The 27,965-nt window shown below is 38.4% G+C and overlaps 1 protein-coding gene and 1 long non-coding RNA gene across 2 annotated transcripts in view; one reads left to right on the plus strand and one right to left on the minus strand.

Annotated features, from left to right (window-relative positions):
* Positions 1-544: 544 nt before the first annotated feature.
* Positions 545-27,965, minus strand: part of MBP (myelin basic protein) — a 171,171-nt gene continuing 143,750 nt past the window's right edge. Inside the window, exons 6-10 of the mRNA XM_077810528.1 lie at positions 8,627-8,731; positions 7,254-7,289; positions 6,545-6,577; positions 3,157-3,282; positions 545-680 (exon numbers count right to left, since the gene is read on the minus strand). Coding sequence (XP_077666654.1) covers positions 624-680; positions 3,157-3,282; positions 6,545-6,577; positions 7,254-7,289; positions 8,627-8,731 — 357 coding nt within the window. The 3' untranslated portion in view covers positions 545-623. The remainder of the gene's footprint in view (positions 681-3,156; positions 3,283-6,544; positions 6,578-7,253; positions 7,290-8,626; positions 8,732-27,965) is intronic.
* LOC144261210 (uncharacterized) lies at positions 599-27,828 on the plus strand. Its single transcript, XR_013345177.1, has 3 exons — positions 599-717; positions 8,066-8,125; positions 27,705-27,828. It is a non-coding gene; the product is annotated as an uncharacterized LOC144261210 (long non-coding RNA).

Raw genomic sequence — 27,965 nt, forward strand, 5'->3', positions numbered from 1 at the left:
CATTGATACTGTAACAGCTGCCCTCTTCCACATTTCACATACCTTGAACTCCCGAAGTTTATTAAACCTTTCCATGACTGCCTAATCCTGTTATGAAAAGTAAAATATTCTGAGAGAAGTGACAATGAACAAAAATAAACCCAAACAAAAAACAAAAAAGTGTTCGGATAAACAGTCCTTACAACTTCTGCACATGTTTTTTACAGCAGTATTTAAGAAATCCTTTAATGGCAGTGCTCAAAAACCAAGACAGTTGCTCTGCATTTCCAATTGTGGTGTTGAATGAAAAAAAAAACCAGAAGACTTGTGGGGCTTGGAGAAAAAATAAATAAAATCTAACATGCAGTTGGGGCATCCTGAAGAAGAATGAATAAAGTGGGGGATCTTGTTATTTTCCTTAAAATGATGAAGATAGCAAATAAAGCTACTTTGTGTGTTTCATTCATTCAACTGTTGGTCAGGGATTGCCAATAGAAGTTTATATAATCCTACTGCACGCACAACTCAAATGACATTAAGTAACAGATTGTTTCTATCTATGTACTTCTTGCAATTATTATTAAAATTTTAGGCAGTTATCTTATGAAGCAGAGTGTGTGATCCTTGAATGGCATCTTAGAACTTCAGCGTCTAGCAACTGGAGAACCAGACCGTGATCCAGGTCGAGAACCAGATCCTCCCTGTGAACAGAGGAATAAAATCAATTTGATTAGAAAGGTATGGCACGGTGTGGGTGTGTAAATATATGTGTGTGTGCGCGCGTGTGTGTGTATATATATACACACACACACACACACTAATTCCAAAAAGCTAGGTTCCAGTATTACAAACTGGTAGTACAATCCAGAGTCCATTGTTTCTAGTGACAATCTTTGGATAAGCCTGTGTATTATATCACTAAATTAATTGAATGCTTGAAATTTCAGTTTTGCTTCAAAGGGATGATTACTTTTGATAACTGAATTTTCAAGTAAGATGAGTTTACTCTAATTAAGCACCTCCATCACTCGCACTTGTGTAATAACAATTTATTTCCAGTGAGTGGAGTCTTAATTAAGTTATTATGAAGCCAGGAAATTTGAGACTGCTGTTTATAAACGAACCGGCTTATGATTAAGTATATACAACAAAAAATTAACAGGAAAGGTAATAACAAAAACTTAACTGTATCTATCAGTTCTTATGCAATGATGACACAAGTGTGGGGGGAGGGACAGATTGGGGCCAATATGAAATCAGACTCCAACTGTGAATGCTTCTTTTGGCTTTCTCTGGACATGTATAGAACCTCATACCTTTTCTTAAATCTCCTTCCAAGTCAAAAACTATCATGCACCACTGAGGGATTATAACTTCTCTTTGTAGTGCCACACATCTATGTACTGTCTTGCACTAAAGCAGACATACATATTTATCTCTTAGTTGGCTTAAATAGGCTTATTTCAATTGTGACTGCTGGTGAGGTTCTGCTGTGTCTGTTCTTGGAGGATATGCTAGAGATGGAAATGATTCATTCTTCTACTTTCCATCTTGAAAGTATCAGGGGGTAGCCATGTCAGTCTGTATCCACAAAAACAACAAGGAGTCTGGTGGCACCTTAAAGACTAACCGATTTATTTGGGCATAAGCTTTCGGGGGTAAAACACCACTTCTTCAGATGCATGGAGTGAAAAATACAGATGGAGGCATATAATGACACATGAAAGGAAGGGAGTTACCTCACAAGTGGAGAACCAGTATTGAGAGGGCCAATTCGATCAGGGTGGATGTAAGTCCATGCCCAATAATAGATGAGGAGGTGTCAATTCCAGGAGAGGCAAAGTTGTTTTTATAATGAGCCAGCCACTCCCAGTCCCTATTCAAGCCCAAATTAATGGTGATAAAATTTGCAAATGAATTTTAGTTCTGCTGTTTCTCTTTGAAGTCTGTTTCTGGAGTTTTTTTGTTCAAGTATAGCTACTTTTAAACCTGTTATAGAATGTCTAGGAAGATGGAAGTATTCTCCTACTGGCTTTTGTATGTTACCATTCCTGATGTCCGATTTGTGTCCATTTATTCTTTTACGTAGGGACTGTCTGGTTTGACCAATGTACATGCCAGAGGGGCATTGCTGGCACATGATGGCATACTCTCCTGGAATTGACACCTCATTGAAAGTAGCATCACTGCTGATTGCATTATTTACTGAGAACACAACACTAGTAAAAAGAAAAGGAGGACTTGTGGCACCTTAGAGACTAACCAATTTATTTGAGCATGAGCTTTCGTGAGCTACAGCTCACTTCATCAGATGCATACCGTGGAAACTGCAGCAGACTTTATATATACACAGAGAATATGAAACAATACCTCCTCCCACCCCACTGTCCTGCTGGTAATAGCTTATGCTGCAGTTTCCACGGTATGCATCTGATGAAGTGAGCTGTAGCTCGCGAAATCTCATGCTCAAATAAATTGGTTAGTCTCTAAGGTGCCACAAGTCCTCCTTTTCTTTTTGCGAATACAGACTAACACGGCTGTTACTCTGAAACAACACTAGTAGTGGGAAATCACTGTATCTGGCTTTAGGGGAAGAAAAATGAAGACTTCATATTATTTTTTGTTTGGATATGGATGTAATAATTGGGTTAGATTTTCATTTGTCTTTTTTTTTCCCCTGCCCTTCTTTGGAAACTATTTGGCCATACACTGCCTTTTTTTTTTTTATTCTAAATATTTGTTAGGGATCCAGAGACCATTAATCTTGGGGCACATTAGAAATATGTTTTTACTATTGTTACAAACAAGAAAATATTGGGCCAAATTCTGCTCTTAGATAGTCTGCTGTAAATCCGAAATAACTTCATTGATGATTTAAGAAAGAACTCCCACATTTGAGAGCAGGATTTGGTCCCCTTACTCTTGATTGGCATGATCAATTAAATCAGAAATCAGTAGATTTCTATTGTACTTCAGTTGAGAATTTGGTATATAAAACAGTGTCAAGCACAACTTGGTTTCATACAGATATAGTGTCTGCTCAATTTTATTTGTAACTCAAGACAAGTTTTACTCAAGAATATTTGAATGTGACTGATATTAAATAGATCCAGAGAGGCATTTATGCTTTTTCATAGGCTCAATTTTTCACTTATTGTAAGTTTACTTGTACTTTACCAGTTTAAAGATTTTGGAAAGAGTGCCCTGGCCATCATGGTATGATCCCTTATGTCCCTTATAAGCAGATTTATGCTCGGAGAATTTGCCACTTCCTCCATACCCTGGCTTGTGTCCTTCACCTCCCTAGAAGAGAGATCACAGATATCTCAGGTGTGTTGTTCAGACCAGTTACCTTCATTTGCGACTGCTGGAATGCAATGCTTTCAAATTAGTCAAGTAGTTGAAAGTGTGGGAGGAAAAAAATTCTAAATGTGAAAATCTGAGTCCCAAACTTTGGTCTGTAACAGAGAAATCAATAATCAGAACAGGATATTGTACTGTCAAATGCATAATGTGAATGGAAAATGAAAAAGGAAGAATAGTAACTGCAACTGTGAGTCTTGAAAAAGAAACCTTTTGACTTAAAAATGTTTTATCCCCTTTCGAAAATTATACTGAATAGTACAAAAGGGTTGGAAGAATAAAAATCTCTTGATCAACATGGAGATTTTGTATGCACCTGAATTTCTCCTAAAAGTATACATGACATTTTTAAGAGCTTTTCAAACACTTACACTTAAGTACTAAGATCACTGGTGAAAAAAAGTTGCTTGTGAAAGTCATTTTCTTTCATTATAAAGTAACTGCCCGAAGAGGAGAAGTACTAGAACAGGGTTTCTCAAACATTGTCCCCTTACACAACTAGGGAAAGACACCTCCCACCAACCTCTTGTTGAAAACATTGTTTACAAGTTGTGATTTAGGTGGTCTATTTCAAACACGGACAGGGTCAGCATACTAACTTCACCTTTTTGCTGAGTAATTTCCACTTCAGGCTCAGCAAAAACGGAACTGTAAACTTGGATTTTTTAATTTTTTTTAATGAATTTAATGCTTAGTAAAGTTACCAGATTGAAAGTCCTAGGCACTAGATCCCTCCAGGTGCAAGCTACAGTGTAATTCAGTGTCCATGCCTAATCACTCACTGGCCTGTTTATGGAGACTACCAATAGTGTGCTGCTGCCAAATGTGATGAGGAAACTTATCCATTAAGAATTGGACTGAGACCATCAAATCAGTTTACAAAGGTAATCAGACAGCTGCCAAATGGTAAAGATTTTCAGAGTCGACCTGGAATCAAACGAGTAGTACAGCAGTAAAAAAGGTTCTGATTTGTTATCCTGTCTCCTGAACTACCCATTTGCCCTTCAACAAACAGGTCCTGCTTTTGCTGAGTCCTAAGTAATAATTCCTATAAGAAATGGAAAAAAGAATACTCTCTTCCTTCATTTTCAGTGTACATCTTCTGAAAGAGGTTGAAGCCTCCCCAAGGGAGCCAGGCTCATAATTTGAGAAAAACTGTTCTGGAGCAAAGGAAGTATCTGTATAAAAGATAGTTAAAAGGCAAGAGACAATCAAAGACAGTGAGAGTGTGTTGGCAATTTTGCATCCCTAATTCATTCACAAAGCAGGAGTGAAGTTTATGTGGAATCCTGCTTCCTTGATTTTTCTCTGTGCTCTAAGAGCCAAATTTGTATTCGATTCGTTGAGATATCCTTTTGTTGTTAAACAGTAAAGTAGAATGAATAAATTCACAGATCTATTCAGATACAGTATTACAGCTATCGATCATGTTAACAAAGAAAGTAAAATGGACTATCTGAACTTAGTTGTGTATAAGAGATACTGCCAAGATGACCTAGTTTTAAATTGTTATAAACCTGGCAGGAAATAGCCTTCCTTTCTAAATCTCTTAACTTGTATTAAATCCCATATTCTGTAGCAGAAGTTTCCCAGAAGTCATTGGGCTTGATCATGCCTGTATTGAAGTAAATGGCAAAATGTCACTCTATCTCAATAGACTGGGCCTGCTCTGGATTCAATTCTGCAATCATTTAACTCTCTCAGCTCCCAATTGCTTCAGTGTGTGGATCTGATGATACAGCCATTGAGAACTCACATTGGCTTCAATGGGAGTCATGCAAACAGAGCCACTGCCAAATCTAGATTTAATGTTTATAAGAGAGAGAATGCCGTATCCAACAGCTGGGAAGTCCATGGCTGTGTTGCCAAAGCTATTAACGTTTCTGCTGACCCACCAGCCCTATCGCAGTAGGCCGAATTCTGTGTGGTGAAGAACATCACCAACACTTACTTAAGTTAGATTGGACCTTCTTGTGAAAGGACTGAGCACCCTTTCACCTGATGCTCAAGATTTTGTTCCTACTACAAGAACAGAAGCAATTAAAAAAAACCTATATATATTGTTTGTCAAATGGAGAGCAAAGTAATTAGCAAAAGAACTGAGGCTTTTTTCAATCTTTTAATAGGCTGTTACAAATATTGAACCTTATGCCGCAAAGTGCTGAATGCCTTTCACTCCCATTCACCTTCTTACATTGTAGGTGGGAACTGAGGATTGGGCTTTCTGAAACCAAAACTTACAGTCCTTCAAAATTCCCATATATTACTGACTTCAAGGGGAGTGTTATTTGAGAATTAGCTCCAGGATTTAGGCCTGATGGAGAATTTCAAAAAAATAAATAAGAAAAACCTTAGAGAAAATTCTTGACAGTGTGATTTTAAGAATTCACACACATTAGAGTCTTCTGCCATCCCATTGGTTAATGATTTCTCCCATCTCATGAGCACAAAGAACACCAAACCTCTGACTTTGAGAAAATAACTTTTGTGTTCTAGGAAATAACTACACTGATAGAAACCATTAGCATTTTAGAAGCTTTAATATACCATTTAAGATACTTGTGGTAATCTGCCCATGTGTGTAATGAAAGCTGAAGTGAAATAGAAAATAGGATTTAGTTAGCTGTGAAATAACTGTGCTGGTCTGCTACTCGATACTGTCCATGTTTTAAAACATAACTGTAGAAAGAGCCTATATAATAAGCAGTAGTATTGATCTCTTCTTTTTAAAAGGGACTGCAAAAACGTATGACAAAAATGTATACACTAGAGACAATATTAGCATATAGAAAAATCAGGCTTATGCAAAAAGTTCCCTGGCTCTTTCAACCCTATCCCCAATTCTTCCGCTCCCCGCAAAAAGAAAAGACAAAGCAGTTAAGTCTTCCAGGAGCCTTAAAGGAAAAGAGGTAGTTTTGCCATGCAGCAGACGTGCTCCATTTGTGCTAAAGCAAAAGAGATTATATCTCTGTAAGGTTGACAAGCTTCTGGATAAGAGCAAGCAACAAAATTACGACCATAAACAAACTGCTGTGTAGGAGGGGGAAAGTGAATCAAAAGGAATAAAGCAAAACAAACACCAAAATGAAGACCGAAACATGAATGTCAAGTTGCTGCAGCAGCTTGAAAGGCAATGGTGAAAGATATACTTTGGCCTTGGTAGACCAAAATGGCTGTGAATGAAAGCACATTCATCACCTACCCAGCTAAATCTGGCGAGGGATAATCCTCTCCCCTGCATATGTAAGAAACAGAAACAGTGATATGATGATCACCATGAAGGAAAGGGTGCTCAAGATACGTGAGAGAAAAAAGAGAAACAGCGAACAGAGCTGGTCAAATAATAGATGCATAAATTTGTGAACAGTCATTCTATTAAATTAAAAATACCAACATTCACAATTTATATTATTTGATCTATAAAGTTAATTAAATAATAATAAAAAATTCTTAAATGATTATTTGAATAGAAAACAGACAATTCACAATTAGAATTATTTGCAAAAATTATTTGACCAGCTTTGGTTTAACAACTCAATTTACTTACAATTAACAACATGGATCTTCTTGTAATCTCACCAGCTACTTATAGACATTCTCAGGGTTTGGCTGAAGAATATGTTTTAAAATATTATGAATAATATTTTACATTTAATTATCAGCTTTCATGAAAGAATCTCAACATGCTTTAGATCAGTGGGCAAGCAGTATTATTGCCATTTTACAGATGGCTAATCTGTGGTCATGCAGCAAGTCAGTGTTAAAATCGGAAATAGAGCCCAGGTCTCCTGACTCCTACTCCCCTGTTCTAAACATTGGTGATGATACCTTTTGAGTAAACGAATATGGCCACCTGAACAGGTACATATTTAACCACAATAATTAGATGGGATCTTGGGGAAGACACTTACCTTTGCCTGCACTGGGGGTGGTGTCCTAGGTGACACCTACAGAGCAATAGAAAAAAAATGATAAAACACAAGCAGCAATAGATCCAGTACAACCATCAAGGGTTTGCTCTTCATCCTATAATTTGGATAATGTCTGATTTCATCTACCTTCACATTGTTTAAAGAATACCTTTCAGCTTTCTCAATAGCATATACAGTGGACATATTTTTAAAGTTAATTCCAGTTTTAGGGGTATTCCCCATCATAAAAAAATTAAAAGTATACTAGATCCAATAATATGTTTAGGATTGGAATGAACTTTTTAAGTGCACGCAATATATATTCCTCATTTTAGGTATTTGTCTCCATTCTGCAACACAGTGGTACCTTCCTTTCATGACTGAAGATATTAACATCAGGAATGTTGATCTGGTGAAGCTGATATTAATAGAAATAGTATTAATTAATCCAAATCCATTAACCTATGCTGTTTAAGGTTTCTTGCACTTCTGTCTTTCTCATGTCTGTCTTTTGGGTTTTCGTTGCACATTTGGGCCTCAGCAGATGGAGAGGTCTGCTTCAAAGAGGATAAAGAAGGGAAAAGGGATTATCTGTGGTGCCAGTGATCATTTCACAGCTGCAATACATTTGAGGCGACTTCTCTCAAGTGGGAAGCATTCTGAAGTGCTTTCAAGGATTATTAGGCTCAGGCAGCAAAGTTTTTTATGATATCTTTGCACAGTACTCAGGGATACCATTTTGTGGAATGTTTGAGGGAGATATAACTCTATAGTTGTTTCTCTGATTTTGTGTTTGTTTTTTTTCATATTAGTATGAAGATATCCAGGTTCAAAGCTGAAGAAAATCCTTCTCCTCAAATAACATCACTCAGGTAGGGAATCAAATCTGGGATTTTTTTGTTTATGTCTTCAAAAGAAATGCCGGAGTCTAGCTTCTCTCTTAGAATAGAATTAATTTATTAAATCTAGTAAGTGCTATTTTAAATGCACTATGCCTTGAGCACCACTTACCTTTTTTAAACAAAACAAAAATGTGAATGTGCCTTATTTCAAGAAAGGCAAATAAAAAAAATTGCAAATGGTAAAGCTGTTTAATAGCATCAGTGATTAATGTTGGAATTTCAATATGTTAATGGAAGACTCACCCATTTCCATCCAAAAATTTTTCCTACACAAAACTAAAAGTTGTAATAGCAAAGTAAAATAATTTTGATGTCAAAATATAATTATTCCCTCAAAAGCACAGACAGAACATTTTATCGACAGTCTCAATTGCAACAAAATGGATAACCTACAGGTACTGTTTAGCTGCCATTAAATCTCAAATTACATTTAACTCTGCCAGAGAACCATGAAGGGAAGGGGAAACTTACGATGTTCTTGAAGAAATGGACTACTGGGTTGTCATCACCAGGCCGCCCGTGCTGAGACCTCTGGGGCATGGAACCTACATGGCTAGCTCTGGCTGCATGTATGTCCTGAAATGTAGGGTGGATATATTAGTAAGTGCTCTGAGGAGACCAAGATAAATAATGACCATTTGAAGAGAAAATGCACCAAAAGGCATGCTCACAGAATAAAACTAAAAGAAAAGAGGGGAAAAACTCACAGTAAAACACACAAGAAATTGACAGAGTTTATGATCCAATGTCTTTAGTGCATACAAGGCCATGCACTCTCTATAGAACAGCAGAATTAAGTAATACATACGCATCTTATGTCCATATCTGTGTGTATATATACACATAAATACACACACACACCCCCCTTTAACATTATTGAAGTCCAATATCGCCTGTGTTAGGCTGAGGTATTCCGGTAACAGAAGTTAAATATTTGATTTCCTTGTAAGTGGAATCATGGAATCAGTAAATTAGATGTGCAAACTTAGGTGGAAAAAGGCCTCTTAGGTCTTGGAGTCAGTCTCTGTGCCACAGCAGTAATGAGCTGAGTAGCACCTCTTTTCATTTCTAATGTGCAGCACAAATTTCAAACATTCCGTCAATGAAAGAGCGGCTCTATTTGAGGCTGAGGAGAGTTAAGTGCAACTGATGGCACCACGTCATCTCAGCAGTGCTTCAAGTGATGAGGAGAAAAATCCAAAAAAGCAGAGGCAGAACAAGAGCAAGGCTATTAAATTCATGGAGACTAACTAGCACAAGACAGGTTTCAGCGTAGCAGCCATGTTAGTCTGTATCTGCAAAAAGAAAAGGAGGACTTGTGGCACCTTATGAGACAAACAAATTTATTTGAGCATAAACTTTCATGAGCTACAGCATCCGATGAAGTGAGCTGTAGCTCACGAAAGCTTATGCTCAAATAAATTTGTTAGTCTCTAAGGTGCCACAAGTACTCCTTTTCTTTTAGCACAACACAGTTACCTGTGATAAATGTTTTATGCCACAGTGAAAATGGTGTCTACTCTATTATGTGAAATTGGTGCTACAGCTTGCGTTAGTATCACAAAGATGGAAATAAGAATAGTTAGATGTGACTGATCCATGTTAAATTCATGAACAGTAGAAGGTATAAGCTTTCCTTCTTGAAAAACATAATAGCCAAAGGCCACACCAGAAACTCCAACAGAACCAAACTAGATCACCAGGGAATAGAGAGAACCTTGAAGAGAAGGTGTCATAAAGGTCCCACCAAGTATGACTGCTTCCCTGAATATCTAGTGACATTAAAGACATTCAGATTGATAAATTACATTTCTTGCTACTTAAGATCAAGTATATCTGTTCAGTGAAAAAAAGTAGAGTCTAAAATAATATGAAGAGACAGACAAACAAATTAACCCTGATTTTATTTGTCACTGACAGCAAAACACACAACCTTTCCATATATCCTACCTAATGAGACAATGTAATCTACTTGTCAGAGCACTGGATATGGACCCAGGCCTCCTGAGTTTTATTCCTAGCCCTACTGCTGACTGATTGTATGATCTTTGACGAATAACTTAACCACTCTGGACCAGACTTTTAAAGATATTTCGGCACCAAAATATGCAGATAGGCACCTAGTGGGATTTTCAGAAACACCTAGCTGTCTAATTCCTAATGGGGTCAAATGGGCACTTTTGAAAATCCCACAAGGCACCTCTGCATCTTTAGTTGTCAAACCATCTTTAAAAGTCTTGACCTATAGTTATTGTTTGCCAAAGATCAACCAATCTATCAGGGTTGGGAGTTTTAAAAAAAAAAAAAAATCTGTATGAAAATAAAAAGCATTGTTCCTCTTGCTATGATGATGTGTATATATCATATATATGATATGCATGTAATATAATCCTTCGGAAAAATGAGTTTCAAATTAGTTATTGCAGGAAAGTTCAGCTCAATATTTATTAGGTTTGCTCTCCCTGTGCCGATGGTGTATATTATTATACCACTTAAAAAGAAGGACTTTAATGGATTTTATTGGGACTATGCAATTTCTATGAGATTATGCAATCATCCTGCACTTCCTCCCACAATTAGCTTTACTTTTCCACTTTTTAGATGATAGCCAGAGCTATGGATTCATATTACCGGGTGACAGAAAAAAATGGCTAGCAGTGAATGAAAAACGGCCTAGTTTAAGGCTATGATGATGTTGCTAGAATGTCCAGTTTTAACTCACATGACTTTTTTTTTTAAACCAACAGGATAGCAGCATACAAATATAGGTGGTAGTTGGGGTGATTGCTGTTTTCTGTGAATGTTCCATATTAAAGGTTTCAGAGTGGCAGCCGTGTTAGTCTGTATTCGCAAAAAGAAAAGGAGTACTTGTGGCACCTTAGAGACTAACCAATTTATTTGAGCATAACCTTTCGTGAGCCACAGCTCACTCATCACATCCGATGCAGTGAGCTGTAGAAGTGAGCTGTAGCTCACGAAAGCTTATTCTCAAATAAATTGGTTAGTCTCTAAGGTGCCACAAGTACTCCTTTTCTTTTTCCAAATTAAACTTTTCTTTGTTTTTGGGACACAGCTTCCACGAACCTCCTTTCTCTCTCATTTTTCCCTGGCTAGTGTTGCCGCCTCTACTGCTGTGTTACTGAAATCAAAGTGGATGCTAGTCTACTGCAAACTTTTCATAGTGTACACTGTGGAGAACTTTAAAGTGATACTTTTTCAACCTGATGAAGATGGGCTTGAGAGCAGTTTGAAATGCTATCTCCAGACTCTCAGCACACATGCAAAGAGAGGAAGTATGAAAACAGAATACATGAAGGGCACTGGAAATTAGAGGGTGGGGAGGAAGTTATTTATTTAAAAATCTGTAGCTAATAAAGAAAGGATCACAGTCAAACAGGGATTATTTTTTTCCGAACTGGAAACGTGGATCCTATTCGTGGTGTGTGGATGCCCCAGCACAGTAGTTCAGAACACTTTCACTTGTAGTGTCCAATAGGAGTCACACTCCTTACAACAGCAAAGAGTCCTGTGGAACCTTATAGACTAACAGATGTATCGGAGCATAAGCTTTTGTGGGTGAATACCCACTTCGTCAGATGCATGTCCTTACAACCTCACTCTCTCCCTCCCGAGAGTACAAAGAGTGTAGTGACGCGGACCACCACTCAGTTTCTTTGGATGGACCTAGGCAGTACAGCCAGAACAACAATAGTATCCCCATTTTATTTAGTTATTTGGATAGTTACTTTTTATTTATTGTAGCCTTAGTGTTCAGTAGTGTTAGGCTGCCTTTACACTACAAGATAAGTGTGTGATTCACCTACCTATGTACACATGCAGCATAACCATGGTAGCACAAGTAGTGGCAGCCGAGGCTTGGCTTAGCTGTTCCAAGTATTAACCCATCTGAAAAAGGTGGGTACATACTCAGCACAGCTAAGCCATGCCTCATCTGCCATTACTTGTGCTGCTTCAGCAACTCTGCTATTTATACTTGTGCTATCTTGACAAGAGCTAGCACAAGTATGTGTACACAAGCAAGGGACATCACGCTCCTAGTTCATAGTGCAGGCTTAACCTTAATGTTACCTCTGTTTTTTTTTAAAGGAAGAGAGTTAAATTTTAACTTTATTTCTGTTTTGAATTAGTGTATTAGGATTTTAGTTGAGGTATGTCAGAACTGAGATTCCCCAGGCTTTAAATTATGCCCCTCTACATGCGGGGAGGGAGTGCCATTCCCCTAACGGTCATTCATGGTAAGTGTCTTTATTGCATGGGTGAAGACCATGTTGTCACTAAGCGTGTGATCTGTAAATCTTCTAAGATGCTCACACAGAAAGCGTGACAGTCCAGGTGAAAGCTCTTTCTCATGGAAAAGTACATGAAGGCACTGTCAGATTGTGAGCCAAGGCAATGCTGAGGAAGTTGCTGTCTACCAACACAATCTGTCTATGATCTAGTCACCAGAGATGTGACACCAGGCTCAAGAGCAACAGAAAGACCTAGAGAGGCTTTGCAAATTAATTTTGGAGCAGTCAGAAATCCCTGCTGTCCGAAAAGTGAGACACTAAATTGGTTATGACTCTTCTCTATCTCTGGTGTCTGGCAGGAGAAAGTCATCCTAAAAGTAATTGATGAAGTCAGTACAGAGGAAATCAGTGCTAGAGCCCTCAGTGTCCTGTTCGGTACTCGCAGAAGAGAGCACATAGAGATGGAAGTCCTAAAACCGTGGCTCAGGACTTACCGAAACCATCCATCTTAGTACCAGTGCATCAATTACAGTCTGCCCTGGCACTGTCTTTAGCAGGACTAGTTTTGATAAGAGCATCTCACTCGGCATGTTGCAGTATAATTGTAGCCATGTCGGTCCAGGATATTAGAGAGACAAGGTAGGTAAGGTAATATCTTTTATTAGACCAACTTCTGTTGTCAGAAAGATGAGAAGAGCTCTGTGTGGTTCGAAAGCTTCTCTCTCTCACCAACAGAAGTTGGTCCAATAAAAGATACGACCTCACCCACCTCTCTCACTCAGCACAGGCAGTTTCAGCATTTCAGAGCCCTCAAAGCAGCTAAATGAGACAGGCTTCCTCAACTCAGATGTCTTTTGAAGGGGATTCCACAGCACCGAAATATTTGTTTACATCTCCCTTGGATATCAGAATAACTCCAGCGCCTGGTTTACCATTGTTAAAGTCTTCTAGTTCTGCACCATCTAAACTTCCTCTCCATGAAAGATCAAGAATACCCGTGATAAAGATTTCTCTTCGTCATCAGAACAGTAGGGCTGTGAGTAGAAGTCCTACTCAAATTTTAAAATCCTGTTGTCCTATCAATAGAAGGATTCTCATCAGATTCCAGTGGGAGCCCTCCACCTAAGAAGCCAGCAAAAAGAAAATAAAAACAGAAAAGATGACACAAAGGAGCTTTTTTATGAATGTAAGGGTTTAAATTCTAATTACTCTCGTTGGTATCCCCCAAATGGGATGAATGTATCTTAACCACATGGTCAACAACCTTGGCCATATTGGTCTCTGTGGCAGCAATATCTGCAGCATCCAGGGGAAGTTCCCCCACAGTAAATGGCATATATGTGTAAGTCACCTAATTCAGTTTTTCAAGTGTCACCTCATTTCCTGTTCAGATTATGGAAACAGAGGAACAGCATCATTCTAGTGATGGAGAGTTACCGGTTCACCAGGAAGATTAAGCTGGATGTCCACATTCTTCTTTTTCTTCACTTGAGGAGACTATTTCATCCACTGTGCCTCTGACAATTGATACATTTAAAATGTTTCAGGAATTATTGAAGTGCATAAGGGGAAACACTGGAAGTCCTATAAGAAATGGTACAGGAAAAGGCATAAACTTTTGATACTTTACAACCAGCATCTCAAAATAGAGTTGCTCTTCCTATCAGTGAGGAATTTTAGAATAGAAAAAGAGCTTTTGATTACTCCCTCCTTGATTTCAGCTACTTCAAAACATGCTAATTGTAGATATCAAGTACTGTCCAAAGGTTTTGAGTATTTTTATACTTGTCCATCTCCATCTTCGTTGGTTGTTACTCCTGCAAATGAAGAGTTGAAACAATTGGGAAAGTCAGCTCCCAAAGAGAGAGAACCAAACAGACTAGACACTTTTGGGAGGAAAATTTATTCATCAGCCTGTCTGCAAGTTAGAATAACTAATTATCAAGCTATGCTTTCTAAATATGATTATCTACAATAGAACAAACATCTGACTTTAAGGAGAAGTTACCTACAGAAATTAGAGAGGAGTTCAGATCAATTTATGGGGGCTAGTTGATTTCTAAAATAGCTCTTCAAACTGATCTGGGTGCAACTGATATTGGTGTCTGTTAAACAGCTAAAGCTATTGTTAGGAGATATGCATCATGGTTTTCTGCACCAGATTGATACAGGGAGGTACAGACAACCACGGAAGATTTGCTATTTGATGGATTGAGCTTGTTTAGATGAAACTAAAACAGATGAGACCTTGAGTTCATTAAAAGACTTAAGATCCACTTTTAGATCTCTAAGTTTATATGCACCTGCATTTAGGAAGAAACAGTGTTGCCCATGTTCCTCCTCCTCAAAATATACTAAACTTCCTCATACTTTTACCAGCAGAGATCTTCTGACTAATCCAAGAAGAGATTAAGATATCAAAAAGATGACGAATTCCATCGTCCTCTTTGGTAACCTCACAACCAGGACAGACACAGAGACATCAGATTCGATGTGATGGTTGAGGATCTTGGACTAATCTACAAGGACCAATACCTGTTCCTTCCTCCTTTTTGATTCTGCTTTTTCTTTCCCCAGGAGACTTGGATTGGAATCATCACAGATAAATGGGCCCTTCAACTTCTCAGAGATGGTTATGTCATTCAGTTTCAGTCTCTGCCTCCCACCCATACCTGATCCCTTTTCTCACAAGCGTACATCTAGAATTAGATGACCTAATCAACCTAGGACAGGTTGATAGAATTGGTACCTGAAGAATATGTGGAAAAGGGCTTCCGTTTTTCATATAAAAAAAATAAAGGAGGTTGGCTGCGATCTTAGATTTTGGGAATCCAAAACAAATACATTTGGCATGCCAAGTCTTGTATGGTAACTCTTCCTTCAGTTATTCCCACTCTAGATCCCATGGATTGGTTCATGACCCTCAACTTGCACTAAGCGTATTTTCATGTGTCGGACACATTCTGCACACAAGTAGTATCTTCAGTTTGTGGCTTTGGCAAATAATTATGAATTCCAACTACCGCCGTTTGGGATTTCATCAGCTTGGAGGATGTTTTAACCAAGTGCCTATCCATACTGTCTGAATAGGCAGAGAGGTGTAAGGCAGACCTTCTATGTTCTATATGAGAATAGTGTATCCAGCTTTGTATCAGTCTGACAACTCTTCATCTTCCAGGGAAGAGCAATGGTGTAGCAGACTCACTAAGCAGAAAGGTGACCTTGTCCCATGAATGGGACTTAAAAGATTAATTAATTAGTGGACCAAATCTTCCAAAAGTGAGGGTTTCCCCAAATAGACTTGTTTGCTTGGAATCAGAACAAAAAGTGTCTGTTTTGTTATTGAGCAGGAAAGAGTCTGGGATTCATAGCAGACACTTTCATGATTTGCTGGTCACACCATTTGATGTATGCCTTCCCTACTTTTCCTTTAATTCCAAGGGTGATCAGGAAGATAAGGTAAGAAAAAGATTGGGCTATACTAATAGCTCCTAATTGGCCTTATCAGTTCTTGTTCTCTGATCTTCTAATAGTGTCCAATCAACAGTTTACTACACTGCTGATTCAGAATGACATGATATCACAAAATCACAGCCTACTCCTATACTCAAATCCAGTGTTACTACATCTCATTGTTTGGGTGGTTTCTGGATGTCCTCATTGGATATTCTGTACTGCTGAAGAACATTATCTAACTTCAGAACAGGAAATAACACATTCTGCTAGTGGTATGTCTTTTATTCTGGGCCATATCCAAGGATCACATACCTTCTTGGTGTGTTGTATTCCAATAATCTTGGATTACTTATTACATTTAAAGTGATTTGGCAGTGATTTCAGTATTTCATCCACCAGTGGAAGGGGGTGCAGATTTCTGAGGGGCTTAGTTCAAGTTCTTACTCCTGTAAGAAACATTGCTCCAACATGGGATTTAAAGCTAGTGCTTTCTTCTATACTGGAACTTCCTTTTGAATCTCTAGCAAACTTCCTAATTCAGAATTTTGGCAATGAAACTGGCAGTTTTGGTGGCTATTACCTCAGCAAGTAGAATAAGTGAACTACAAGTATTAATTATAAACCCTCCTTACAAGGCTTTTCATATAGAAAGGGTGACTGAGACATAATCTGTCCTTCATTCTAAAAGTATTTCAGCGGAGTCGCATTTTACATGGGGGTTAGGTTCTAAAGTCAGCACGTAAGGTGAAAATCACGTATAGTCAAAATTACCCTTGAAAATCCCTTAAATCACCCATAAAGTACAGTATACTGTACATGGTTTTGTGTATACAACCCTGTACAGTAATAGGTTTAAATGTATAATGTATACAGTAATGTACAGTATATAATGAGTACATATGCAAAATATAATTTTATAATACTGTATTTTTAGTTACAGGGGGTAATTACAGGGGGTTGTCAGGAGATGATGGCTTGATGTCGATCCAGGAGACGGAGAGAGAGTTGTAGACGAAGTGGTTGGCTCTGGTTCAGCTCAAGAAGTTGATTGCATAGGTTCATCTGCTGCTGGTTGTTTGTTTTTCCTTGAAAAACATGGTGATCGGCAACTGTCACTGTTGTCTCTTGAGCTGCTCAAACATTTCTTGATACGGTCTCAAATCATCTGTAATACTACGTGTGATTTTGAGGCTTCATTCCATAGACGGATCATATTCAGAAATTAAATCATTCAAGTGTTTCGCTGCTTGGAACACTTAAGCAAATTTAGGAAGATTCCAACTTGTTGGCTCTTCTTGTTCCTCGTCATCATCTTCGTCTTCTGTAGACAATTTTATCAGTTCCTCTAACTCTTCATTAGTCAGTGTTTCTCTGTGGCTCTCAATTAATTCTTCAATTTCTTCCTCAAGGATGTCAACAAAGCCATCACCACCCACTTGCCTGTCCACCTGAATAATGCATTTTGCTTCTTTGTCAATGGTCAGGAAACCTTTAAAATCATTCACACATTCTTTCAATAGGTTTCGCCAACATGCATTGACTGTTTCAGGCTTGATTGTATCCATTGCCTGTTTAATATAAGTGATGCAATTAACAGTGTTGAAGGACTTCCAACACTCCATCACATTAAGATTGGGATCAGCATCCATAGCACTATGTATCCGTGAGAACGCAAGCCTTGTGTCTGTGGCCTTGAAACAGCGAATCACGCCTTAGGCGAGAGGTTGGAGGTGGTATTTGGGGGAGGAAACATTACTTCAACCTCGTTATGCACAAACTGGAGTGCCGCAGGGTGGCCAGGAGCATTGTCTACGATCAGCAACACTTTAAAGTCAAGTCCTTTCTCTTTGAGGTACCGCTTGACCTCCGGAATGAAACACTTGTGGAACCAATCCAGATATAATGCTGCCATCACCCAAGCCTTTTTATTTGATTGTCAGAACACAGGCAGGAGATTTTTGTTCTTGCCTTTCAGGGCATGGGGATTTGCAGTCCTCTAGAGCAAGCCCAACTTTATTAAATGCCCAGCCGCATTGCCACAAACAACACAGTCACACAGTCTTTAGCTGCTTTGAAGCCGGGGTTGTCTTTCTGATTTTGAAATGTAAGTGCAGTTGGGCATTTTTTTCCAGAAGAGCCCAGTCTCATCAGCATTAAAAACTTATCCCGGAAGATAGTCCTTTTCTTCTATGATTTTCTTTAATTGTTTGGGGTAGGCTTTTACTGCCTCTTCATTGGCAGATGCAGCTTCACCAGTAGTCTGCACGTTTTTGAGGTTGAAGCGGTTCCTAAAACTGTTAAGCCAACCTTGGCTGGCTTTGAATTCCTTCTCATCAGAAGGCTGTCCCCCTTTGGCAGGAGGTTTGAACAGTGTGTAGAGGCTGAGTCTTTTCTCGCAACGTGTTGCTATCGATAGGCACACGTTTACGGTTCATGTCTTCCAGCCATAAGTTTAATGCCTTTTCAGTCTTCACTAAAAACTTATAACGCACCTGACTCGTCACTTTAGCAGTTATTAGAGCACTTGATGCCACGGCTTGACTAATTTCTCTCTCTCGAATCTTGACGGCACGGATGCTAGATTTGTTGCGGCCATATTTATCCACCACGTTGGAAACCGACATACTGTCTCTCAGTAAGTCCAACACAGCCAGTTTTTCCTCCAGCGTTGGAGCAGATCACTGTTTCTTCAGTTGAGCACCAGATGAAGCAGTTGGCTTGCGTTTAGGGGCCACGTTGTACGAAAAATACATATCTTTAAACACTGGAATCACACGCGGCGAGATGCTCGCATGCGGGAACTGAGACCGACTGAGGGAACAGCAGATTCATGTCTCACGCTCACTCAGGAGCATATGCTCATTGAGTGGAATGGTGGGCACAATCGCCCACACTGTTTACAGATATCTTGTTGTTGTTGGTTTTTTTTGCCGAGCGCTTATAGTTGAATTTGTGTAAGTTAAATGTGCGTATGATGCGACTCACCTGTATTGGACTTTCAAATCAGTTTATTAATTTACCAGTCTTCTTTCCACGACCTTATTCATCTCAGCTGAAGTTAAATTACATGTGTATCTTGAATGTCAAACGATCATTGTTATACTATCTGGATAAAACAAAATCTTTTTGTAAGACTTCAAGACATTTTATTGCTTATGGAAATAAATCTAAAGGAATGGCTATTTCATCTCAAAAGCTTTCAAAATAGGCATCTGATTGTATTAGGACTGTATATAATATTAATAAGTCCTTTAAAACATTCTTATTCATTCACAAGCAACATCGGTTGCATGTCTAAGTTGAAAGCCAATACTGGAGATTTGCAGAGCTGCTACCAGAACTTGAGCTCATACATTTACAAAGCATTATTTGTTAATGAATGCTTCTCGACTGGTTGCCCATTTTGGAAGGGAGGTTTTGCAATCTCTTTTCAATTAACTCTTCGCACCCACCTCAGTTTAGGGTGACTGCTAGCTAATCATCATGACTGGGATGCACTTGTCCAGTACTTAAAGAAGAAAGAGTGGTTACATACCTCATAGTAACTGTGGTTCTTTGAGAAGTCTGGACATGTTGCTCCCATGGCCTACTTTCCTTCTTGCAATTCGGAATCTTACACGATGGATTCTGGGTGGTGAAAGAACTGAGTGGCAGTTGCAGTCACTGCTTTTTGTGCCCTTAGGAGGCAGATCATGAGGACTTGACTTGAGAACAAGCATGACCCCTACTGGACACTACTAATGAAAACGTTCCAAGCTATTGCACTGGGGCCACCACACACCATGACTGGGATCCACATGTGCAGATATCTCAAAGAACCACAGCTACCACAATGTAAGTAACCACTCTATATTTCGTATTCAATCCTTATGAGCAAGAGACAGCAGGTAGGAATTTAAATGGCAAAGCTTCACTCATTCATATTCCCAAGGAATAAAAATGAGTGCTCAAGCAAGTTTCATGTCCCAAAATGAATCCTGCAGCACCACTGTTTTAAATCATTCCCAGCTCCCTTCCCACATCTTGAGCTAAATTATATTTTAACCATTTTGCTATGATTTTATCCTGCAGTTATCTAGTTTAAAAAAAAATCTCAAAGCCTTCATTAATTAGACTTAACTAGACATTCTGCATTGGTATATGTGATGTCACTGGCTAGAGGCCTGAGATCCTCATTCTTTGCAGAGTAAATAAAGTAGAATTAGAAAATGAACTGTGGAAATTGTCATGAATAAGATTTCTCATTTCCTTTATGTTAATGACTTAAAAACTAGGTGTAAATCACCATCTAGGTCTATAATCAGTTACTGGTATACAGTGTATGCCAGTAATCTGGTTTATTGAAAAGGATATCATGCGAAGTATACAGCGAATTAAGTATTATGGACATAGATTCTGCTGTTTGTAGTGCCAACAATTTCATTACAACCGTTAGTTTTTTGATATGGTCCTTTTTAAGAGGGATGAGCTAGTCATGGGACCTAAAACCAGGAACTGGGCTGTTGTTCCTGCTGACCGTCCTGTGACCGAGTTCAACAACTTGTGTGTATCGGGTCTCCAGATGCAGTGCTTGCTTCATGTATTAACCTCTGTAAACATATTATTCTAAATTTGATGCAACAGATAATTACCTTATTTCCTTTTAATTTAGGATGCATTTGTAAACTACTGTATTTACTCCCTTTTTCAGCTGAACTTTGTGCTTTTTATTACTCTGAAGGCTCTAAGACTCAAAATCAATGAAAAAGAAAGTAAAATTGGAAAAACATTTCTTAGAATCACAAATAACAAACAACACAACTTACAACCAACCTATGAAAATCCGTTCACTGAAAGGCCATAGTATGTTGTTTGAGGGTCTTTAAAAAAAGAAATAACCCTGCTGAGTTATTTACTTAATCCTTGCTGTTATACAATTTTGTTAAAGTAAGTCTTTAAATTAGTTCATCCAGTCAATGAGTTTTATATCAATACATGCTGAAGACTACCATACCCTGGTTTACTTTTGAAGTAGATGCTAGGCACAAATTGAAATGATGGGCACCAATATGAAAACCTAATAAATATGAAGGGCACGTGGCACATCAACTATATTTTAAAAAGAGGCCATATTTACCTTTTGTTGCTTCCTTGTGATACCGGGGAAGTTTCCACTCTGTACAGTGTGATATTAGTCTTTATCACTAGATGGAGCTGTGACACACAGATTGCCAATTAAAGTTTGCAGCACCTTATCAGACAATTTCATAGGGTTTTCTATGCCTCACACCTATTATAAACGTTAAACTTCTACATCAGTTTTAATATTGTGCAGCACTTGCAACTCCTGAGGTAATCATTAATAAGGCAAGATTAGTTTCTGTATGTTACATTCAATGATCATGTTCACAAAGTCTAGTCTTGAATTGAGACCCTTTGAATTAATGAATTGGTTTGTGAACTCAGAGGGATTTGGCCATTTGCTTGCAGGTACATTTTAAAATAGTTTGCTGACATAAGAGAAGTATATGAGTTTTATACTCGTTGAATACTTTACATTGTAGTCAACAACAAAGAGCCAGCCTTCTGTCCAAATGGTGCATTCAGAAACCGAGGCCTGGTTTACATCTAAAAACTTAGGCCGACCTAGGCTACACTACTCAATGGTGTGAAAAATGAACACCCCTGAGAGACATAGTTAATCCAAACTAAGACCTGGTGTGGACACTGCTAGGTTGACTGAACAATTCTTCTGTCAGCGTAGCTGTGCTTCTTGAGGGGTGGATTTACTACAGTGATGGAAAAACCCCTTCCATCGTTGTAGCAAGCGTTTACACTTCAGCAGCACCACCATAGTGCTTGTACAGTAGGCATACCCAAAGACTCGATTCCCCAGTATTCGCAGGAAGCTTGGTGTTTGGGACTCAATCAGCTGATCCTAGTGAATGAACCCTGCTCTGTATTCCAGAGAGAGGTAAAAAGCAAAGGTCACTTTTGTTTGACTAGTTTCATGCCACAGTGTGTGTATTTGCCTGTTTTTATGGGAGAACTGCCTATACCTAGGTTTCAGTATATCAATTTGTGAATTCATTGTGAAATTGGTAAATATAGTATCACTAATTTTCAAAAGAAGTTTCTAGGAATTTCTTGGGGAAACTTTGTTGTTAATTAGCCAAGAACAAATTTTCATTTCACTTATTGCAGATACTGTGTATTATAGGCCAAAATTTTTCAAATCTGGTTACCTTCTGGTTCAAGAGTAGCCTGATTTTTAAAGGTTCTGAATACCTGCATCTCAAACCAACTTAAATGAGAGTTGTGGGTGCACAGCACTTCTGAAATCAGATTTTGTCTTTGGGTGCCTAAATACGGGTCTAGCTTTTGGCACTCAAATTCAGAAATTTTGTGTGTAGTTGATATCTCTCTGCCATCATCTGAAAAGAGAGTCAGAGAGAGCACTACTTGGGTCGTTCGTTGCTGGTGATTTTTGGAATTCCAAGGCTGTTCATTTTATTCATTAAGATGGGCCAAAGCCACAGTGTTTTGACTTGCTACATTACAACTACCCCATAGTTCAGATTTTGATGTCTCTTACTGCAGGTAAAATTGCCAGTACAAAATATGTACCTGGTTTGGTGTTTTGTTTTTAAACCTTTGCCTCCCATACTTTGAGGATTTGTTAAAATGTCTTTTTTTCCCCTTGGATTTATTAGCAATGAGTTTGATATGTAACTCATAAGCCACCAATGATGTTAGTTTGTCCATAGCAATAACTGTATTCATCATCTTGGGTGGAACTACTCTCATGAATAAAATTACACGTGCAGATTTGAGCAGTAAAATATCCTTTTTGTGTCAGACAGCAAAGTTGCATTCTGCCACGGTTTCATTTAAATTTCATGAATATTGGCCTCTCAATCTTGTATAATTGGGCTCTAAGTCAGACAAAGAAATAACCTTGAGTTTGTTGCAGAGGGAAATTGACAGACAAGCACTTTAATTATTAACAGCAGTTTTACCATTATGCGTACTCCCTGTGCTAAAAATTTACCTCCATCATGTAAGTTATGTATTGACACTGTCCACAGTAACATGCTTCAGGGACTGTCTTTGAGAAACGGCAAAGCCCACTTTTCAACAAAGTACTATGAATCAAGGTTTCATCCCCATTCGATCGCATTGGGTTTTTAGGCAAAGTGAGGAAGTTTCTAATTTATTATTTATACCTCTGCCATGACAGACAGTAGGATTTTACAGGTAAAATGGGTGCTTAATTTAATATTTGCATAAAACAGCTCTCCATTTATGCTGATTTATAAACCATAATCTGTTAGTGTACATACCACATCCAGTTCACTATCTTCTTCAACACTTCACCGACAAACCAATACGCTTACTAGCACTTGTCATCCTTTTGTGGTGGTTTGATCATAATCAGTAGCAGGCATATAAGTGGTGGTACTAAAACGTATCCCCCAAAATACTTGTCTGACTTCCCTTGGCACAAACATTATGCTAAACCCTGCAATGCCTACTCATGCAATTCAACAAAGTATATTTTCAAACACAGAAAAACTTTTAATGGGAGTTAACTGCCATTTAAAAATCTTACCGTAACAGGATTGCTCCTATAAAAACATAATAAATAAATAATGGCAAGTAAATGTAGTATCAAACCCCTAATTATCGGTAAATATTTAAAATGTATTAGTGGCAATAATATTCTGAAGATCAGCCTTAAATTAATTTTAAAACAATCTTTAACCTTTGTTATAAATAACACATCTGGACTTTAGATGAGGAAAACAAATCATTTTAAAAATCTAAATTTACTTTTCACAATTTATGCCATTGTTTACTTTGAGTTTCTCCAAGTGGAGGATGAAAATGAACTAGTGATTTTCATTTGAGCTGGGTGGAAACAAACAATATGTGTTTTAATACTGTTAAGTGTATACATCTATGAATGCAGAATGCAGGCCATACTTACAGGATGGAGGAACTGTATCCTGGGAAGCAGTAATAATGAAAAAAACACTGGGGGTTGTGGTGTATAATCAGCTGAACGTATGCTCCCTGTGCAATACTGTGGCCAAAAGGGCTAATGCAGTCCTTGGATGCATAAACAGGGGAATCTTGAATAGAAGTAGAGAGGTTGGGTTACCTCTGTATTTGGCACTGGTGTGACTGCTGCTGGAGTAGTGTCCACCGTTGGTGTCCACAATTCAAGAAGGACATTGATAAATTGGAGAGGGTTGAGAGAAGAGCCAGGAGAATGATTAAAGGATTAGAGAACATGCCTTGTAGTGGTAGACTCCAGGAGCTCAATCTATTTAGCATAACAAAGAGGTTAAGTGTTGATTGATTACAGTGTGTAGGTTCCAAATGGAGTACAAATATTTGATAATGGGCTCTTTGATCTAGCAGAGAAATTTATAATACAATCCAATGGCTCCAAGTTGAAGCTGGACAGATTCGAACAGGTGTGCATTTTAACAATGAGGGTAATTAATCACTGAAACAATGTACCAAAAGTCGTGGTGGATTCTCTGTCACTGACAATTTTTAAATGAAGACTGGATGTTTTTCTGAAAGATCTGCTCTGGGGATTATTTGGGGGAAGTTCTATGGCTTGTGTTTTAGAGGAGGTCAGACTAGATGATTACAATGGTCCCTTCTGGCCTTGGAATCTGTGAACTGTAGATTATAGTCAGTTTCCTGGAAATTTCACGTTATAGCTCTCATGCATTAGCACAGTATCATTAGCATGAGCTTTGAACACTGAAGGAAAATGTTACTTTGGAATTGAAAGATTTCCAGGAGTGTTTTTGTTCTTTTTAATTGGCTGTAAGTTTTTTGAAATAACTTTTTTACTTCAGGCCAAATTTGCATGACAGGGTCCTTTTCAGAGGAAATTGCTGTAAAACCATTTTACTGGTGTTACGTTTTCCTTTAAAAAATAATCTGCTGGAAAAGGACTCAATTTGTGATGAAGATACATGCCCATGAGGGACTAAATTGTCCAGTTCATTTTATATGGGCTACCAAATAGATAGCAACAATTATTTGCTGTTATTTAAATTGGTCTTAATCTTCTACGAATGACTGAGCACCCTCTGCTCCCACTGATGTTGAGGGAGCTGAGAACCTTGCAGTAAAAGGTCCCTAGGGTGGGTATGACCTAACAATTTAGAAGTGAAATGCTCTGTTACTAACCCTCTGAGCCATCCCCCAAACCCTGCAACTGTCAGTTTAATGAGTAACTCATTTGTTTTGCCAAATAGATTTAAGGATGCTCTCTTAATAACATCTCTGCTGTCACCAGTTTAAATAAAGAATCTGAATTGGGCTTAAATCCTGAGCAAGAGATTTTATTGTAATATAGAAACTTGTCAGCTACAACTTCCCAGGACTCATTTTCAACTAATCTTATAAGTGAAAATGAGTCATGGATGAGGGGCTAGAGAATCTCATAGTGAAAGTCTGTTTAGAGTTGTGTATATCCTGCAAGAAGCTGATATGAGGAGTATTCTTATTTATATTAAAGTAGCATCTAGGGACCCCAACTGAGATTGGAGTCCCATTGTGCTAAGCACTGTTGGTTTCACCCACGCTTGTTTTGTACTAACAATGTGGTTTTAGGGGTGTGAAAAATATTGGTGAGAACTTGCGTTAGCTGCCTAAAGGTATTTTGCCAGCTGTAAATGAAAGAGGGGAACTAGAGAGAAGGTGTTTGTTAAACAGTTAGGGATCAAGCATTCTGTCTCTCTCTGCAGAATGTAACAGTGTATTTCAAGGTCATTGTCAAATTGCTTAGATGGAAAAAAACTTGCAACCGTATGGAGGTCCTGGTAAAAGAGATAAAGGAAAAAAGATTATTGGATAGAAAATTGAACTCAATAGCTCAAATATGAAATTAGTAATTCTGAAAAGCAATACTTCTAGCTGGAGAGTGGGTATGATCAGAGGCTGATTAAGGCCTGGAATTTCATAGTTTTATAAAACAGTGCATATAAAAAACTTGGATGAAAATGTCAAATGAAAGCCAGAAAACTTTGCTAATGATACCTACAATCATGGTACTAAAGGGCAGGAAACCTGGAATGGATTTCTTACTATTGCAGGCTTGTGGAGTGACCTTGGCCAAGTCATTTAACCTCTATGTTTTCTCCATGGGTTAATAATATCTACCTCAGGAGAGTACTGTGGGTAAGGTCATTATCTGTAAAGCATTTTGAGATCCTGGGATGGAAGGTGCCGTGGCATCTGAGAGAAGAATCATTGATTTTGGGGGTGGCAGGGATAGCTCAGTGGTTTGCGCATTGGCTTGCTAAACCGAGGGTTGTGAGTTCAATGCTTGAGGGGGCCATTTGGGATCTGGGGCAAAAATTGGGAATTGGTCCTGCTTTGAGCAGGGGCTTGGACTAGATGACCTCCTGAGGTCCCTTCCAACCCTGATATTCTATTCTATGATTATAAAAATTGGGGATATAGCAAATAATGAAGAACTGTTATAGTCAGATACAGGGTCAGCTGCACAAGTGAGTAGAACATACAATTTAAGGCAATCTAATCTAGTCTACACAACAACAGTAGGGCAAATTTATGGCTGCATTAAGGAGCAAAGAGCGTACTGGATGATACCCTCCAGTGTATAGTGGGTGAAATTCACCCCTTTGAAGAGAAGACTTTTGTATTACGTACATTTTACCATTTGATCTTGAGTTGGATTATTCTGTGCCCAAGCCCTCTGCACAGGGTGATATTCACCCTTTGTATATATAGTTTGTTCACCTTATTGGAAAGTTACTGTTGCTCTAGGGAAGGTTCTGTGTATTTATTTAAATATAAATGCCTCAAACGCTGGGTATATCATAGCAAAATAAAATCGAGATATCCTCATGGTCTGCTGGGTGACAGGGCCTGGTCAAACAGGTAAGTCTTGCTTTGCTTCCTGAAGTTGGACAGGCCCAGCATCTGGCAAAACATCAGAATGAGTTCCAGAGGCCCTCTACCGAATACCCTGTCACACTGATCTGACAACAAGAGTGACCAAGTAAAAGTGTTTACCTCTGTTGGAACAGTTTATTCTTTTTTAGAATAGATTCATCTGAGAGGATGTCATCTTCTGGAGGGATGTGATGAAGAAGAAAAAAAGTCCTTATACTGGCAACGGGCTCAAGCCAAAGGGAGGCAGATCTTAAAATATTTTGAAGAGTATAATGGTTGTTCAGGCAGAACTGTGTCAGTCAAAGAATAGCTTAGGGAATACATTGCTGAGCTTCAGAGAAAGAGGAAACAATTCACAGAGCAGGAAGCACAGGTTCAGACCAAATGTAAAAGGCGTGTATAGCCAAATGGACTCTTGCAGCCTGTCACTTCATGTTTTCAAAATTATCTGTTCAAACAATTCTAGATTTTCAACCCCCTCCTCCTCTTAGTCTTGTATTATTAGAAATTGCCATTTAGAAACCAGTCAGTTGATTCATATGCACAAACAAAATGCAGTTGTCATAGGACCGGAATGCTCCCACCTGCTCTCCTTACTTGTTGGCTTGTGCTGCATTTTTGTACAGCACCACATATTATCTTTTTCCTTGCCTGGTAATTTGCAGTAGTTGCCATCAATATGTATTTGTTTTGTGTAATTTAATACATGATAATGAGAATTTCCTCTGACTTGCAATATAAAAATACAGACCAGACAACTACAGAGCAAATCTGAAATGTGCTGGCACCAAAATTACACAAGATGAAACCCTAACTAGAAGTGGCAGCCTACACATCATGCATTTATTCACTGTAGATCATTCTTTGTGTTCCTTTGCTGAGTATATATTCACTGTATTTTAATATTTTCCAAGGCGAGAGAACTCTGTAATAATGGAATGTTCCATCAAGAGTGTCTCCAACTCCCTCACCAACCACTCCAGTGTGCTGAGATGGCAATCTTTACCCAATAAGGACCCAATCCTGCTCTCACTGAGGTAAATCGGGAGTATGACATCTTGAATATCAATAGTCCCATGATATTCACCAAAAACTTACACATTCCTAATCCATTCTTGTCAACACTCTGTTAGATTTAACTGAGCTCAAAGAAAAAAATCATTCAGCCTCTCTCA

The sequence above is a fragment of the Eretmochelys imbricata genome, chromosome 2 (genome assembly GCF_965152235.1).
Source record: "Eretmochelys imbricata isolate rEreImb1 chromosome 2, rEreImb1.hap1, whole genome shotgun sequence".
NCBI lineage: Eukaryota > Metazoa > Chordata > Testudines > Cheloniidae > Eretmochelys > Eretmochelys imbricata.